Source organism: Calonectris borealis, chromosome 7 (genome assembly GCF_964195595.1).
Source record: "Calonectris borealis chromosome 7, bCalBor7.hap1.2, whole genome shotgun sequence".
NCBI classification, from domain to species: domain Eukaryota; kingdom Metazoa; phylum Chordata; class Aves; order Procellariiformes; family Procellariidae; genus Calonectris; species Calonectris borealis.
This window is the reverse complement of record NC_134318.1, coordinates 33,764,501-33,778,090: the sequence shown is the minus strand read 5'-3', so window position 1 is coordinate 33,778,090 and position 13,590 is coordinate 33,764,501. Positions and strand designations below refer to the sequence as shown.

The window sequence follows — 13,590 nt, the reverse complement described above, 5'->3', positions numbered from 1 at the left end:
TTTGCACTCAGAACTTACTTCATGCAGGCAGTCACCACGGACATTCTGAAATAGTCGAAAACAAAGTATTTACAAGCTTAAACCACATAATGGTGCATTCGTAGGTGCAAGAAAAAAACCTGCTCGTAGGAAGATTGTTTTAAATTTCAGGAACTGTTTAATAGGTGATCCCAAGACCTTAATCAACCCAGAAAGCACAAGTACGTGGTCTGCAACTCCACTTCGGGCCACAAGATAGAGCCATTACCACAGCCTCTGCAACCCAGCAAGCCTGGTCTGTGCAGGATCCCCAGCTTCGGGACTACAGCTTTCGAGACCTAACAGGAACAAAACCCCGCTATAAAAATGCAGTACTGGGACATTCTATTGAAAATAAGATCATAAAACCAAGATTTACACCGGCAAGTTAAAAAAGACAACATAAGGTTTAACAAACAGTTTTACTCCATTTTGACATGTTTATCACACACAGTAAGCAAGCCTGAAACTTAGTCTTTTGAGGTGTATACAGCTTTTTTGCAAAGAAGTATCACTTTATGCTTGCCCTATTCTTGTATCTCTCCCCAGGCGCCTGCTCCCCATGGAAGACTGCACAGCACTGACGCAAGCATCCGAAACCACTGCTGCCTTCAGTTCAGGTGCTTTGTTCATTTTCCCCATCCGTATCCACCGTGCTATGCTATCGGAGTACTTTTAATGACAAAATTGAGCTATTCTTTTTTACATTCCCACTGTTCCTCTCCAAGAGGGAGAGCCAAGATGGAGCAAGGTGGCTTTTTCTCCTCAGATATAATTTAATGCAATTAGTGGGTTACCAACTACCCGTGTGCAATACAGTGCATGGGGTAGATGTCATTGGCTCCACACACGCCTCTGGACCACAAAGCACCGATAATGGTCATGCAGGCATGACTCAAGATAACAAGGCTTAGCAATGAGCGGAAATAAATCTCCTACTTGCAACTTGTTCCTATTTGATTAGAAAGTTAGAGACAAACAAGCCACGCTTTGAGCAACTTTTCAAAGCACGGCTCAGCTAAGCTCAAATCCGTATTTTTCAGAATACACTTCTGGCATAGTAAAGTGCATAGGAAAAAAACACTAAATATTCATTAAGATGCCGCAGTATGTAGTAAATAGTATCAAAGTGATGGTCCAGTGTTTTGTCATTTTTACACATATTGCCCAAGATCACATAAACTCACTAATTAGATACTACATGTCACAAATAAATCCTAATGTTGTCCATCCTTGTGGACAGTCCACAAGGACTGTCTCCTAATTTTTAGATATGGGGGTAAGGGGTGGGGGCGGGGGCGTGCGGCAAACTTTCAAGATGCTACAAGGCATGCAAAGAACCACAAGATCAAAACTCATGTTCATTATGATGAATGTAAAAGAGAACTACCAGTCCCAGTTCTGTGTTCACTTCATGTTTGAAATAGAGAACTTATTGAAAAAGACTATATACTGAGGTACACATTTTTTGCAATTCATTTCACAAAGATTATTTCTTTAAAATGAAACACACGCTTCAAGGTGATTGAGAAATGTCCTTTCCTCAGTGCACATGCTGCTTCACACAGGAAGAAAGGCCAAGCCAAATACATTGGGATCCAGCCGAGATTCCAACTCAGTTTATAAAGAACAACACTTAACTTTGGAAGCTCACATCTGTGTGCCTTTTGGAAAAGCCAAGAACTTTGAGCAGCAAACCTGTAAGCTGATCCTAACCCGAAACTGCCAGTATCATTCCCAGTTAAGAATTTCCCTTCATCTATAAATGTGAATTCACTTTAAAAGTACTTAGATCTGCTTTCCCTAAAGGCCTGCTAAAGTTCTTACATAAACTCTGTATGCTTTGCTTACAGTCAAACAGGTCACAACTCATTCAGTATGATATTCAGGCAAAACACTCAAACGCTCTCAACTTCCTACCTTCAGTGGCCCTGCAGCTTATAGAATCAAAATAACATTTTCTGTCCTTCCTCCTCTTTCCTCTTTGAACTCACAACTGAATCATTTTGTTATATAGTTTCCAACAAGTTGCTGTTGAATGGAAAATAATCCAAAAAGAATCTCAAACCCTCACATACAAACTTAGAAAAATGTTAGCACTTAGAAACTGGAATTATGTAGGGAATTTAGTTGTAACAACACTATTTTCTACATAACTGAGATTTTTCCAAGCACAGCTGCTGTTTTCTTTCAGTACTTTGCTCCATCCTTCGCTCCACTTTCTTTCCTCGATCTTCTGCTGAATGCCATCCTTGGGCTTTGGGCTGTTGGTTTTTTCCCATTATTATGATCTGTTCCTTCCTCTTTCTCATACTGTTTTTGCTCCTTCGCTCTGAGCACAAACTTACCTTCTTTTGATCACGTAACTCCTAGTGCTCTGATGCATTTCTTCCACACACGCTCATTTCTCCTCTTCCATAAAGAGTGTCCCGTTCTGAACTCTCCCATTCCCTATTGCCTGGGAATATGGAAGTACCAATTCCCCCCTTCTGCCTACACAGAGAAATAGGCCAGCACCAAATACATGCTGAAAGCGAATTCTCCCACATCTGAGAAGATAAACAGCATTCACCACTGGTCCAGAAACTGCTCCCTGTTGGAAGCCACTGTTTAGCCAGAAGGGCCATACGCACAGCGGAACGGCATGAGATTGTCTCAAAATTTTGATGCAAGTCTTTTTATCGTAACATTCCACAAGCTTTACAAAATTGCAACCATCTTCTAACGAATACATTTTTGTGCGACTTCTCAACTTGGCAGAAGCACAGAGGAGTGACAGTCAGCTGGATTTCCTGGCTGCAGGTAAAAACATTGACTCCCCTCCCCTGAAGGAACAAACTGCTGCCAGCAACCCGAGAAAATTCACAGTTCTCCAGTGAATGGAAAATACTGCCAACAGTTATTTCTTTCTCCCTACCCTGGAGGAACTGAGCTGCTGCCAATTAACATAGCATTTTCCTACACTTTGCAATCCCTTTGAACTTTTTCAGGATTTTAAAGGAAACAGTTTTGTCTCTTTGTAAATCTATTCAGTGCAAATCCTAGTCACAAAAAAGGACTGATAACTGTAGCAGAAGCCCCTAGACAAGGGAATCTTTTAGTTTACATCCATTATTTGCAAAATGTAGTATTTATAACCAATTTATACAAAGGCCAAGAAGAATCTAAGTGCAATGGAAAAGAAATCACAGAGACTAATAAATGAAATGCACATGAGAGAAACTACATTCAAAAATTCCATTGATTGGAGATTATATTGCTTTTCATGTTACTGCCCACATTACTACAAGCTGTCTTAAATGAACCATTATTTTCCACTCAGGCTACACTTACATTGTAATTTAAGTATTAATTCTGATGTTCTACCAGTCATTCCTTGAGAAATAGGATTAAAAGCTGACTATTTTTCCTACAGCATGAACACTCACAATGTTTAATTGAAAAAGAAACAATTCAGATCCAGAGCAAAAGGACAGAAGACTAGCAACTTGAGTATTCGTATGAGACTGCTACAAAAAGCAAACCTTCCCTTCCCCCATTAGGTTTTCATCTCTCCATAAATACAGCAAGATAGACGCAGAACTCGTATCTCACACTAGTCAAAAATACCCTCTCAGTTGCCTGAATAACTGCATTATTATATTTTAAAAATTCTCATAGATTCCTTTGTTATATTATATGTTAAATACTCACAAAATCAGCTTCAAGTTTTCCCATTTCTTGTTTGTAGCTTCTCATTCGACTGCTGTACATTCCTCGGCTTTGAGGTGGGATCTCTCGAACTTCAAGTTCCATCTGCTCAAGCTAGCAAGTAAAAATAAAGAAGAGATGTAAATCAAAAGGGTAATTAAAGCAAGGATGAATTTACCTAAATTGTTCACAAATACTAAAAAATATTCCTTCTTTATCAAGAAAAATGTTGTTTATTCTGCAATATATAAAAAATTTATCAAAATCTTTACATAGCCTTAAGTCAACAAACAAGTGACAAAATTATTATTATTAACACTTAGAGGGAATGATTCTAGTCAAACGTTTCTGGATTTCAATTCCAAATGTGATGAATACATTTTATTACAAGAAAATAGGAAAACTGAGGTTAAATAACTTTCTGCAAATGAGCATAGTTCAGAAGAAAGCCTACCTCCATCTAGCTGTGTGATTTTGGAAACCCTTGGCTGAAAAAGGTATTTTATTTGTTTTTATACACACACACACGTTATGTGTATATATATACATACACATGTATATGTGTATATACACGTGTGTGTATATATATACACGTTTAAAATTTTATTTAGTACCAGCCTTTATGTTTAATAAAATAATTCTTGTTCTTTTAAATACTGCTTACTCAGCAGAATTACAAAGCCTGACTGACTGCCTAAATCTGCATCCCAAATCTGTATGTAGGTATACTAAATAGCTGAATTTCAGGGTTTAATGACAATGCTGTTCAAGAACTTGTATACAGTCAAATGCATTAAAACATCAGAGATAGAATATATCTTTCAAAAACTTTTTCTATTTATTCTTGCCATGTAGAATACTAAGGGGCTTGGAACGCAAGAATATGGCACAGAGGTACAGAAACCAAAAGGAGTTATAAACCAGGGTTGAGCTGCCTGCTAATTACCTGCCCACTGGGTCATGGAGCCTCCACTACATGGTGCTGTCTGTTCGGGAATTCTATTTTGCACAGCTGAAGAACCCCTTACCTGCCTTTTAAAAATCTTTCCAACTTGCTCTAAAAAGATAAAAGAATACCTCTCCTTGGTTGCTGCAAGCACCTGAAACAATATTTACTCACCTCCTACTGATCTCAGTTGAGCAGTATGGCATTGGAACAGAAACGCCTTTCAATTAGGGTCCCAAGCTACTGGTTACAGGTCTTCACAAGGGACATCTACAGTTTATTCCTACGTAATCGCTTGCTTACACTTTGAAATTTCATCCTCATATCATAAGAAAAGCATCTGAATTTAATCAATGGAATTACCACATACTCCAAAGTCATTCTGCCTGATCTATTCTGATTATACAAAATTATATTCAATAATAAACTGTAAAGCAGACTTTAATTAAATAGTCAGTAATGAATTGAAACATACAAAGCAATTTCTAATTCTACCCAGTTCTTTGACTCAGGCTTAACTTTCCAAAGGGGTATTATAAATTAAACCAATAGCTAGAGTTAATGGCTTATTTCTTATCAATTTCATCTCAATATATTTGATCTCAAAGGTTCTATAAACATAGAAAACATTCCTCTCATATATATATAATTATATGTGCAAGGTCGGGATACTTTAATGAAGTCTCAATCCTTATCTATTATATAAAAATGAAACCATCTCCCAGTCAATACAGAATTTGCAGCAAGGATCAGACCACAGTCCATGAAATCCAAAATGTTAATTCTAAAGAGTCAGTATCAGAGAGTGTAAGGTCCAAGGAACAAGGATGAAGCATGCATCTTTAGGCTGACCAACGTTTAACATCTTTTTTTTGGCATCATGAGATTAAATAGGTACATTTTGTGGCTGAGCTGATAAATTTCCATGCCAAATCACGCAGAAGATAGTGGTCCAAGCAGGTGTGAACCTAAATGCAATCTACTTTCATGCATCTTAATTTTCAGGCCTCATATTATTGGTCATAAAACCGTACTTTTCATACACAAGCAAGAACAGAGCTAAATTCTACTAAAAGCTAAAAATAACCTGGCACTTAAATCTCAAAACATCCGTAGAAGCTCAAGTGTTCTTCAGAAAACCTAAAAGCTCAAACGTCTGTTATTGCTTATGTTCAAACTTGCCACCACTGTGGTGAAGCTGAGCATTTTGGCACCTAACTCTTGCCCAAATTCATAAACCAGGCCCCATCCTTAAGGCTCCTCAGGTGTTTAACCTAGCATTTGCAACACAACAATTTTGTGATGTGTCCCTCCATAAAACATAAAGGCAAATAATGCACAGACTGGTTTTTCTTACTAAAAGCAAAATTTCACTTAAAAATGCTAATTCCAGCTCTTTCAGCACAAGGTAGATTTTACACTCAAAGAATTTCCCTAAGGTTATCACAACATTCACCTTTCTTAAAAACCTGGTAAAAATAACATTCAGATACTCCGCATGGGATGTAGAAGGGCAGGATTTCTCTCCAGAGATCTCTTAGTCAACAGCTCTGGCTTGAAAAGGCAGCCTGGGAGCCTGAAAAGTTTTGGTGTCAGTCCTGCATGCAGATCAAATCAATTACACCAGTGATTTTACCCAAACAAAGCAGACAGTGTTTTAAAACGATCAATGGTTAGTCAATGTAAATAAATTATCTCTACAATAATATTTATAATACATGAAGGTGTTATTTCCTAGCCAAGAAGGAAATAAAACAAAATCAGCTAAACCCAGCTTTGACTAGTCAAGACAATGAAGCAAACGAATGTATGAAAACTAGCAGTAGCAAGGAATTAGGTTTATTTTGATTTTCTACTGTAGCCTTTAGTTTAAAAGAGGATCTTTTTAATCAGTTCTGTTATTAGCAGGTTTGTTCAAATTGATTTTTAAACCCAAGCCTTGACATTAATCACAAACATGTTAGGTAATTGCTTAAAGCCAATAATTGAATTAAGCACCTGTCTAGCAGCGTTAGCAACAAGATCTAAAACAAAAGCGTGAAAGAAAAGCCAGTACATTAAATGGAGATCATCATTAGGATAAAAGTACAGATACAGGATTTACGTTTTAATCTTATAATAAATACAAATTTAGATGATCTTTTTCTGACACAAGGAGAAAAGTAATGAACCATTAGCTCAATTTCTGCTCCTTCCAATCTTACTTTGAGTAGAAAACCAAATTTGAATTATTTTTCATTAGACCACCCATGCTACCATGTCCCTGTACTGCTATGCTTTTTTGCCATGTCAAGTTGTAGTGAAAAGGAGATGAAAAACATTTCTAGATTTTTACTTTCTTTCAGCTGTTTGAATATGAAAGTGCCCAAAAGGCCCTAATATATCTCCAGAACAATCTCATGAGATGGTACAGTAATTTTACCGTGTTTCTCACTGAGAGTACCAAATCAGAGAGGTTAGGCACTTTGCCATCCAGGGTAAACCTGCAGTGGAGTCATCCCAAGATCCAGCTTTCCTGGATGCTATTCCAGTGCTCTGGTCTACAACACTAATTCAATTCTTAAACCAAAAGCACCAGGTATGACCACAAAAACTCTAGAGTCCTTTTTCTTCCCATGCCACTTTAAAAAGTGAATTTCAGTATCACTGTTTAGTTAGCAACAAAATAATTGATTCAAGTTGCTCAATTATAAGAACTTTCAGGCTAGAACTAATTTCCTTTCCCTATTCTAACAGATTACATTTCTGACACTAGATAGACCAAACTCATTTGCAAGCAACAAACAAAAGCAACTTCAGGCAAGGAAGTACTGGCTATGTGGGAAAAAGTCAATCTCTACTGTCACCAATACTTTGCTCAGTTGGTCCACATCTGAGTCCACATTTTATACTCCATCCATACTCTGTCAGTGCGGACCACTAACTAATGCTTGGTTAACGTACATACTCTTCTCGGATCAGTAACCCACGCTACCATTGCCCCCTTGACCTCAAACAACTAAATATCTTAATGTCTCACTTACTAAAAGAGAAAAAAAGATCTACTGCTCTACAAGACAATCAGACAGATTAAATCAAGTAGATGCATGCATCCTACAAGAAAAAACCAAACAGTCCAGGTGTGTAAATATTTAATTCAATTCGTAAAGTAAAATACCTAATCCACAACTCAAAGCCTGTAGCAGCCTTTAATAGCTTACAGCAATAACGCAAACCTTAAATCACTTAACACAAGATTAACAAAGGACACACTCCTTTTGGGTATTTCATATCCTCAAGTAATAACTATTTCAAAAATATTATTTCATTTTCATTTTATATCATTTTTAGTATGATATTTTATATTATATTATTTTATTTATTATTGTTAAGCATTTTTAGGGCATCATGTGTGTTAAATGTTACCACTAACGATCCTATTATTTTCCCTAGGAACTCGCAGTTAACATATGAAAAGCCAAAACGTACCAGTTCCCTTGCTTCTTCGAGCTGTTTCTCAATATTTGCAACCATCTGCTTCTTGTCATCTGAAATAGAATTGTGAAAATACGAATATAATTGTGCTCTTGCCATGAAAGAAAAATACACCATTTCAAAAGCTTATATGTACCAGTTAAAACTGACTGAAGGGATTTATTGTGTGACACCATCACGCACTGTGATACCCACATTAGTAATTAAGAAACAAAAAAAAAAAAAGAGATTGGAGAATCCTTGAAGTCTTCTGCTTTGTTATGCAGCATTTGCTAGTTAGGAAAGCAGTTACAGCTGCTCCGGGGGCAGGAGTTATGCCTCAGCAGGTGCTTGCTGGGTGTCTACAAATGCATGAGAAGGCACATACTTACGCCAAATGGAAAAAAAATGATGATTTAAGAACAAAGGCTTATCCCATTTATTTGCAAAATATGAGATGGACAAAACCAAGCATCCCACTTATAATGAACCCAGGTACTGAAGAAAAATGAGGTTTCTGTTCCCCTGCTCCTATCCCGGGTCTTCTACTTCAACAGAAACAAAATGAAATGCCATGGGAACTACAAGAAAACCACTGTCTTCTCGTAGCAGTAAAAATGTAAATTAGTAATAAAAGATGAAAATTTTTAAAAAGTTAAAATCAGTTGTAAGCCATAGGTAGCAATCATCATCTGCCAGGTTCCCCAACAAGTCTATACCCCGGCTATAGAGAGCACGTCTGACTTTCCGCCTGCCTCTAACCACCCGTTCTCAAGCAGAGAATCCAATATGAACGGAGATTCAGTATCACATCTGCCAAATACTCCCATGGCTTGACCTCTTGGTTTGTTACAGCATGGAAGGGGGCTTTCTGAGGAATATTCAGTCACTGGATAATAAAAAGGCCCCACATTGCTTAACTACTCTGAGCATTCAGGGGCTGCAATACCGCCATTTGCACCACCTCGTGCCCCTCTCATGGCCACATCTTCCATCCTTCTGACTGTAAATCCACACTTTGTCTCAATGAAGTTAACAACAACCCTTTACACCACTGTTTGTTTGAAACCAAGAGCATCATGAGACATCTGTGCTGTTGGTTTGCCTGATGAAGCAGATAAAAAGTGAATTGCACAAAAGTATCTCCAGTCATTGCTCCCCAGAGATCATGACGGATAAGTCTACGTTGGCACAAGAGACTTTACTGTGTATCTACAGACTTCACCTTTTTCTTTTTTAGCCTGAATTCCTTTGCTTCTCTTCCACATGATCTCTTTCTATCCTAGAATTGACACATTAAAGACCAAAAAGGACTATCTGATGATCTCCTTTGATCCTCTGCATGCCACAAACCATTCAATTTCAAGAGGAACCCCCTTTATTAAATGTATATAATTTAGCTTCTCACAGGCTGAAACGCTTTATTTTTGAGCAAACTTAGTGCCATAGGCAGGAATCAGGGGATGCTGAGGTAGCAACCAAAACCAGAATTTCTGCCATATAAAGTAAAACGTGCCCTTAAAACAACCTTCTTTAAAAGCAACAGAACCACTTCTGAAAGGACTATATTGCTACGGTTTTTGGTGAAGCATCCCCAGCACAAGCAAGTCATGTTTCAGCTGAGCCCTCCCACTGCTGTTCCACAGTACCCTGCATTACATTTGCACAGGTCTATCCATCTGTCTTCTCATTTACCTAAGATACTCCACACTCTCATTTAAGGACATGTGAACACCATCATCTGTCCTTCTTCAGTTACATACATTGGAGCTCTGCCTGCAGAGAGGATCAGGTTCAGGATCATCTTTCCACCTTTAAGATAACGCAGAGATCTTTGCAAATAACCAGCTATGCAAGGACTAGAAAAGCTGTCTTCTGAGGATACAACAGTGTGTCTGGCAAAACACAGCTAGAAAAAAATCTGGAACAACACTGAAGCCCTCTGAGTAAAGGGAACTCTGCCAGTGACACAAGTGAGAAGTTAGAGCTCACCTCTAAATCCTGCCAGTTTCCCTTCTTATCCTTGAGAGGCCCAGAATTTCATCAAGTAATCCTCTCTACAAAGCTACAGCCATGAAAAAACAGCATCCTTCTTGCAAATCTGGAATTCACACTGCCACGTCTGGTGGATTCTACTACAGCAGAAGATGTAGGAAATGCTCATTTCTGTGCACCACTTTTAGCTCTCTGCTAGCAATGTCTTTCTTTAATTCCCCACCAGGTTCTCATGATGGCACCCAAGCCAGAAAATGTAATCGTTAGTGATTTATCTTCCTAACATAACTAAACCCAAAAGAAAAGAGAATCTGCCACTTGTTTGCCACACATTTCAATTCTCCTATGCAGCATCCCAAAACACCTCCGTTCTTTCCTTTATTTGGAAGTGGGCAAGATGACGATGGACAAAAGGAAAAACAATGTAAGATATAAAACACATGAAACCATTTTATTGAAACTGAAATAAGATTTTAAAATATAGCAGCAGAAAATAAATGTACTATAGCAATTCCAGTATTTCCCCGAGTTTTACTGGACTACAATTTCTATACACATTAAGTAACCTGAACTTTAGGGACATAAAGTTGGGGTTTTGGGGAAGACATTTCACGCTGTACAAATTCTGTGTGTACTTGTGATTGCAAGAACCATCTAGCACTCCATTGACCAGTAAGATCTTACCTACCCACAGAAATATTAAGGTACAGACCTTTGGTAAGGAAAAATCATTGGTACACAAGGAGGTCTGGCTGAAACTGCTCCCATAAAATTGAGGAGGTATTAAAATGATCTTCAATGGTTTAGTTAATTAACCTAACTCCAGAGTTGCATTTTAACATCGTCCCAGATTTATCAATATGTAATCACCCAGCTGGTGACCAGAGCAACTGCTGGGAGCGAGGCCTACTGACAACAGGCCTTTGTTGTTCCTTCAAATACAGATGTGTGAGCAGGCACGTGGCAACATCCCAGCACTGCAGCTTTGGAGCAATATCTTCACAGATTTCCAGGAAAGAAGCTGAACTTGTTGCAACTGGTGATCATCTAGGGCACACAATACCATGTAGTCCCCAGAGCAAGAAGGGGTGGCAGGATCCAGCAGGGTCACTTTGGTAAGGAAAAGCAAGCTTATCAAAGTATAAGCATCACCCACTTGGTTTCGCTTTCCTCTCTTCCTCTGGCTGCACCCATGTAAAATCCTGGTGGGAGTGTGCTGCCTGGAGCCGCTTGCCTGCAGGACTGCCAATACCTCTAGACCTGTTGTTGATATCAGGAACAGAAGCATTAACTACAACACTGTCAATCAGAAAGCACTGGCTGGAATGGTTTTCGGATCATTTACTTTCGGTTTTACTACCATGGTTAACCTAAGGAAACAACTTATCTCACAGTCAGAATCCCCATAGAAAGGAGGACACAATATCCACAGGACGACTTCCTCAGAGACTGCAGATGAGGTCAGAGGGAGTTACTCAGAGTAAGAGAAGCTTGCCACTAATCTAGTAGATCAGGACAAACAAGTTATGATCCAGTTAAAGATCCTCATATTACTAACTGTATTACTCCACTGCATCTTAGTAGTTTTCAATCTGCCTACTTGATCATTTCCTTAGATACACTTCCATCATATGAAATAATGAAAAGGGTTTTTTATAACTTTTTTCTTAATACAGAATTGATAATATCCTTTAAAGAAAATAAAATACAATGCTCCATCAAATATATCTAAATTTAGAATAGAATTTTTGTCTCCACATTGCCAGACAGAATGTCCTAAATAAAATATTGCATGCCTCTCGTATATAATTTAATTGGCCAAATTGACAAAATATGGGTAAAGACTGGAAACAGAAGTGTTTTTTTCCTCCAGATAAGGATTGCAAAGAAATCCATTCTGTGTTTGTACACAAGGTTGTATCACATTTTCCTCAGTTCTTTCAGCTTTGCCCTTGCATTAGTCACTGTTTTGTCCCCCAAAATACAGCAGTTACAGAAAGGCAGAAATCTGCCTACAAGTGTAGAAAGATAACACAGCGCTGGTTTGATCTCACAACGAATGAAGCGATTAAAAAAGTCCGGACCAAAACTGAGTAGTCTCATTGCTTGTGGAATTGCTTCTTTTTATTAGTACATGCTGAGGAAGAGACTGAGTAACAAAGGGCTCCAGTTCATAGACCACTTGCAGATTTTGCTACACTGGCTGAGGTGGTTTACATGTTCACCACTGCCAGAAGTTACTGTCCAACAGCAGAGACAAATGGAACAATACATGCATTTCTCTCTTTGGGGTATAAAACTGGGTTCAAGAGGCACAACATAATGAGCCAGACCTGAAATGGTGACAGTAAACTCCAGTACACGGGTACAACAGAAAATTAAAGGTGGGACTTTCTTCAGGTAAATCTGTTAGAGGCTGAAATACAGTGCTTTGATCACCCAGTAGAAAATGCTGGGTGAGTATTGAGGATCAGAAGAATGACAGCACTCAAGTCTAAAACCATCATGACCCAGAAGCTACTGTGCTGGTAAAAGGCTAAGAATCACCACTTGTGCTGATAAAACTCTCTTTCAGATCAAGCAATCAAAATTTATATACACTTTTGGTCAAATCACACGACAGATGTTTATCTGAAACACCGAGGAACATTAATAAAATACATCAGTCAATGATCTTCATTCTTGAAAGATCTGTAACAGCATCACAGAAAATCTATTTAAAAGCCATTTCTCTATTTAGAACACTTTCTTTAATCCTCCAGATGATGTTTGCCTCACCAGAAGACACTTCTTCCCAAGACTTTCTATTGTCCCTGCTGCTTATTGTTTCTGTAGTATCAGAGTGCCTGTGTTACATTTCTTGCTGAACTATTTATGCATTTGTGACAATAGGATTGTTTGTTGAGCCATCATCCTCCTACAACACAAGACAGCATCAAGTCCTGACAACACCAAATGCAGGAATGTTACAAAAACAATTAACCAGTATTTCTCCATTTCAACTGAACGCGACGCTTACAGCAGGTCCATCTTGGGCAGCAGAAGGAAATAAATCAGTCACTAGACTTCTGAAGATCTCTCTGTATTATGCAGAAGTAGCACAAGTCCTTACACCTTTTATCCTGCTTCTTCCAGCGTGGGGGAAGAAGGCCATCAGCAATCTCTCTCAAGTCACTGCTGCTGAAAACTGCCACCTCACGTGCATCTCTCCTCACGTCCCCCTCCCACCTCATAATCCTCTTTTCGAGGCTCTCCCAGCCATCTCCACAAGAACTAACTGGAACTTCTGGTGATGAAGGAGCAAAGATCTTGCAAATATTCCTATTAAGAAACAAGGGAAAAATGTGTATTTAAAATATTTCTGATAAAGTGTTCAGCATAGTCAGAGATTTTTTTTTTTCCAGGTGGTCAAATGCCTCTATTAGCTAAGACTGCAATTTTTTTGAAGTCATACAGGATTTTTTTGCTGATAAAAGACAGAATAGCCA

The 13,590-nt window shown here is 38.4% G+C and overlaps 1 protein-coding gene across 14 annotated transcripts in view; it reads right to left on the bottom strand.

Annotated features, from left to right (window-relative positions):
- Positions 1 to 13,590, bottom strand: part of VTI1A (vesicle transport through interaction with t-SNAREs 1A) — a 282,386-nt gene that overhangs the window by 265,759 nt on the left and 3,037 nt on the right. For 12 of the 14 annotated variants that reach the window (XM_075155068.1, XM_075155069.1, XM_075155071.1 and 9 more), the window contains exons 2-3: positions 8,123 to 8,181; positions 3,712 to 3,822 (exon numbers count right to left, since the gene is read on the bottom strand). In XM_075155068.1, the coding sequence (XP_075011169.1) occupies positions 3,712 to 3,822; positions 8,123 to 8,181 (170 nt within the window). Of the gene's footprint in view, positions 1 to 3,711; positions 3,823 to 6,110; positions 6,253 to 8,122; positions 8,182 to 13,590 lie in introns of all 14 variants that reach the window. The other 2 variants (XM_075155078.1, XM_075155079.1) reach the window with 2 other exon arrangements.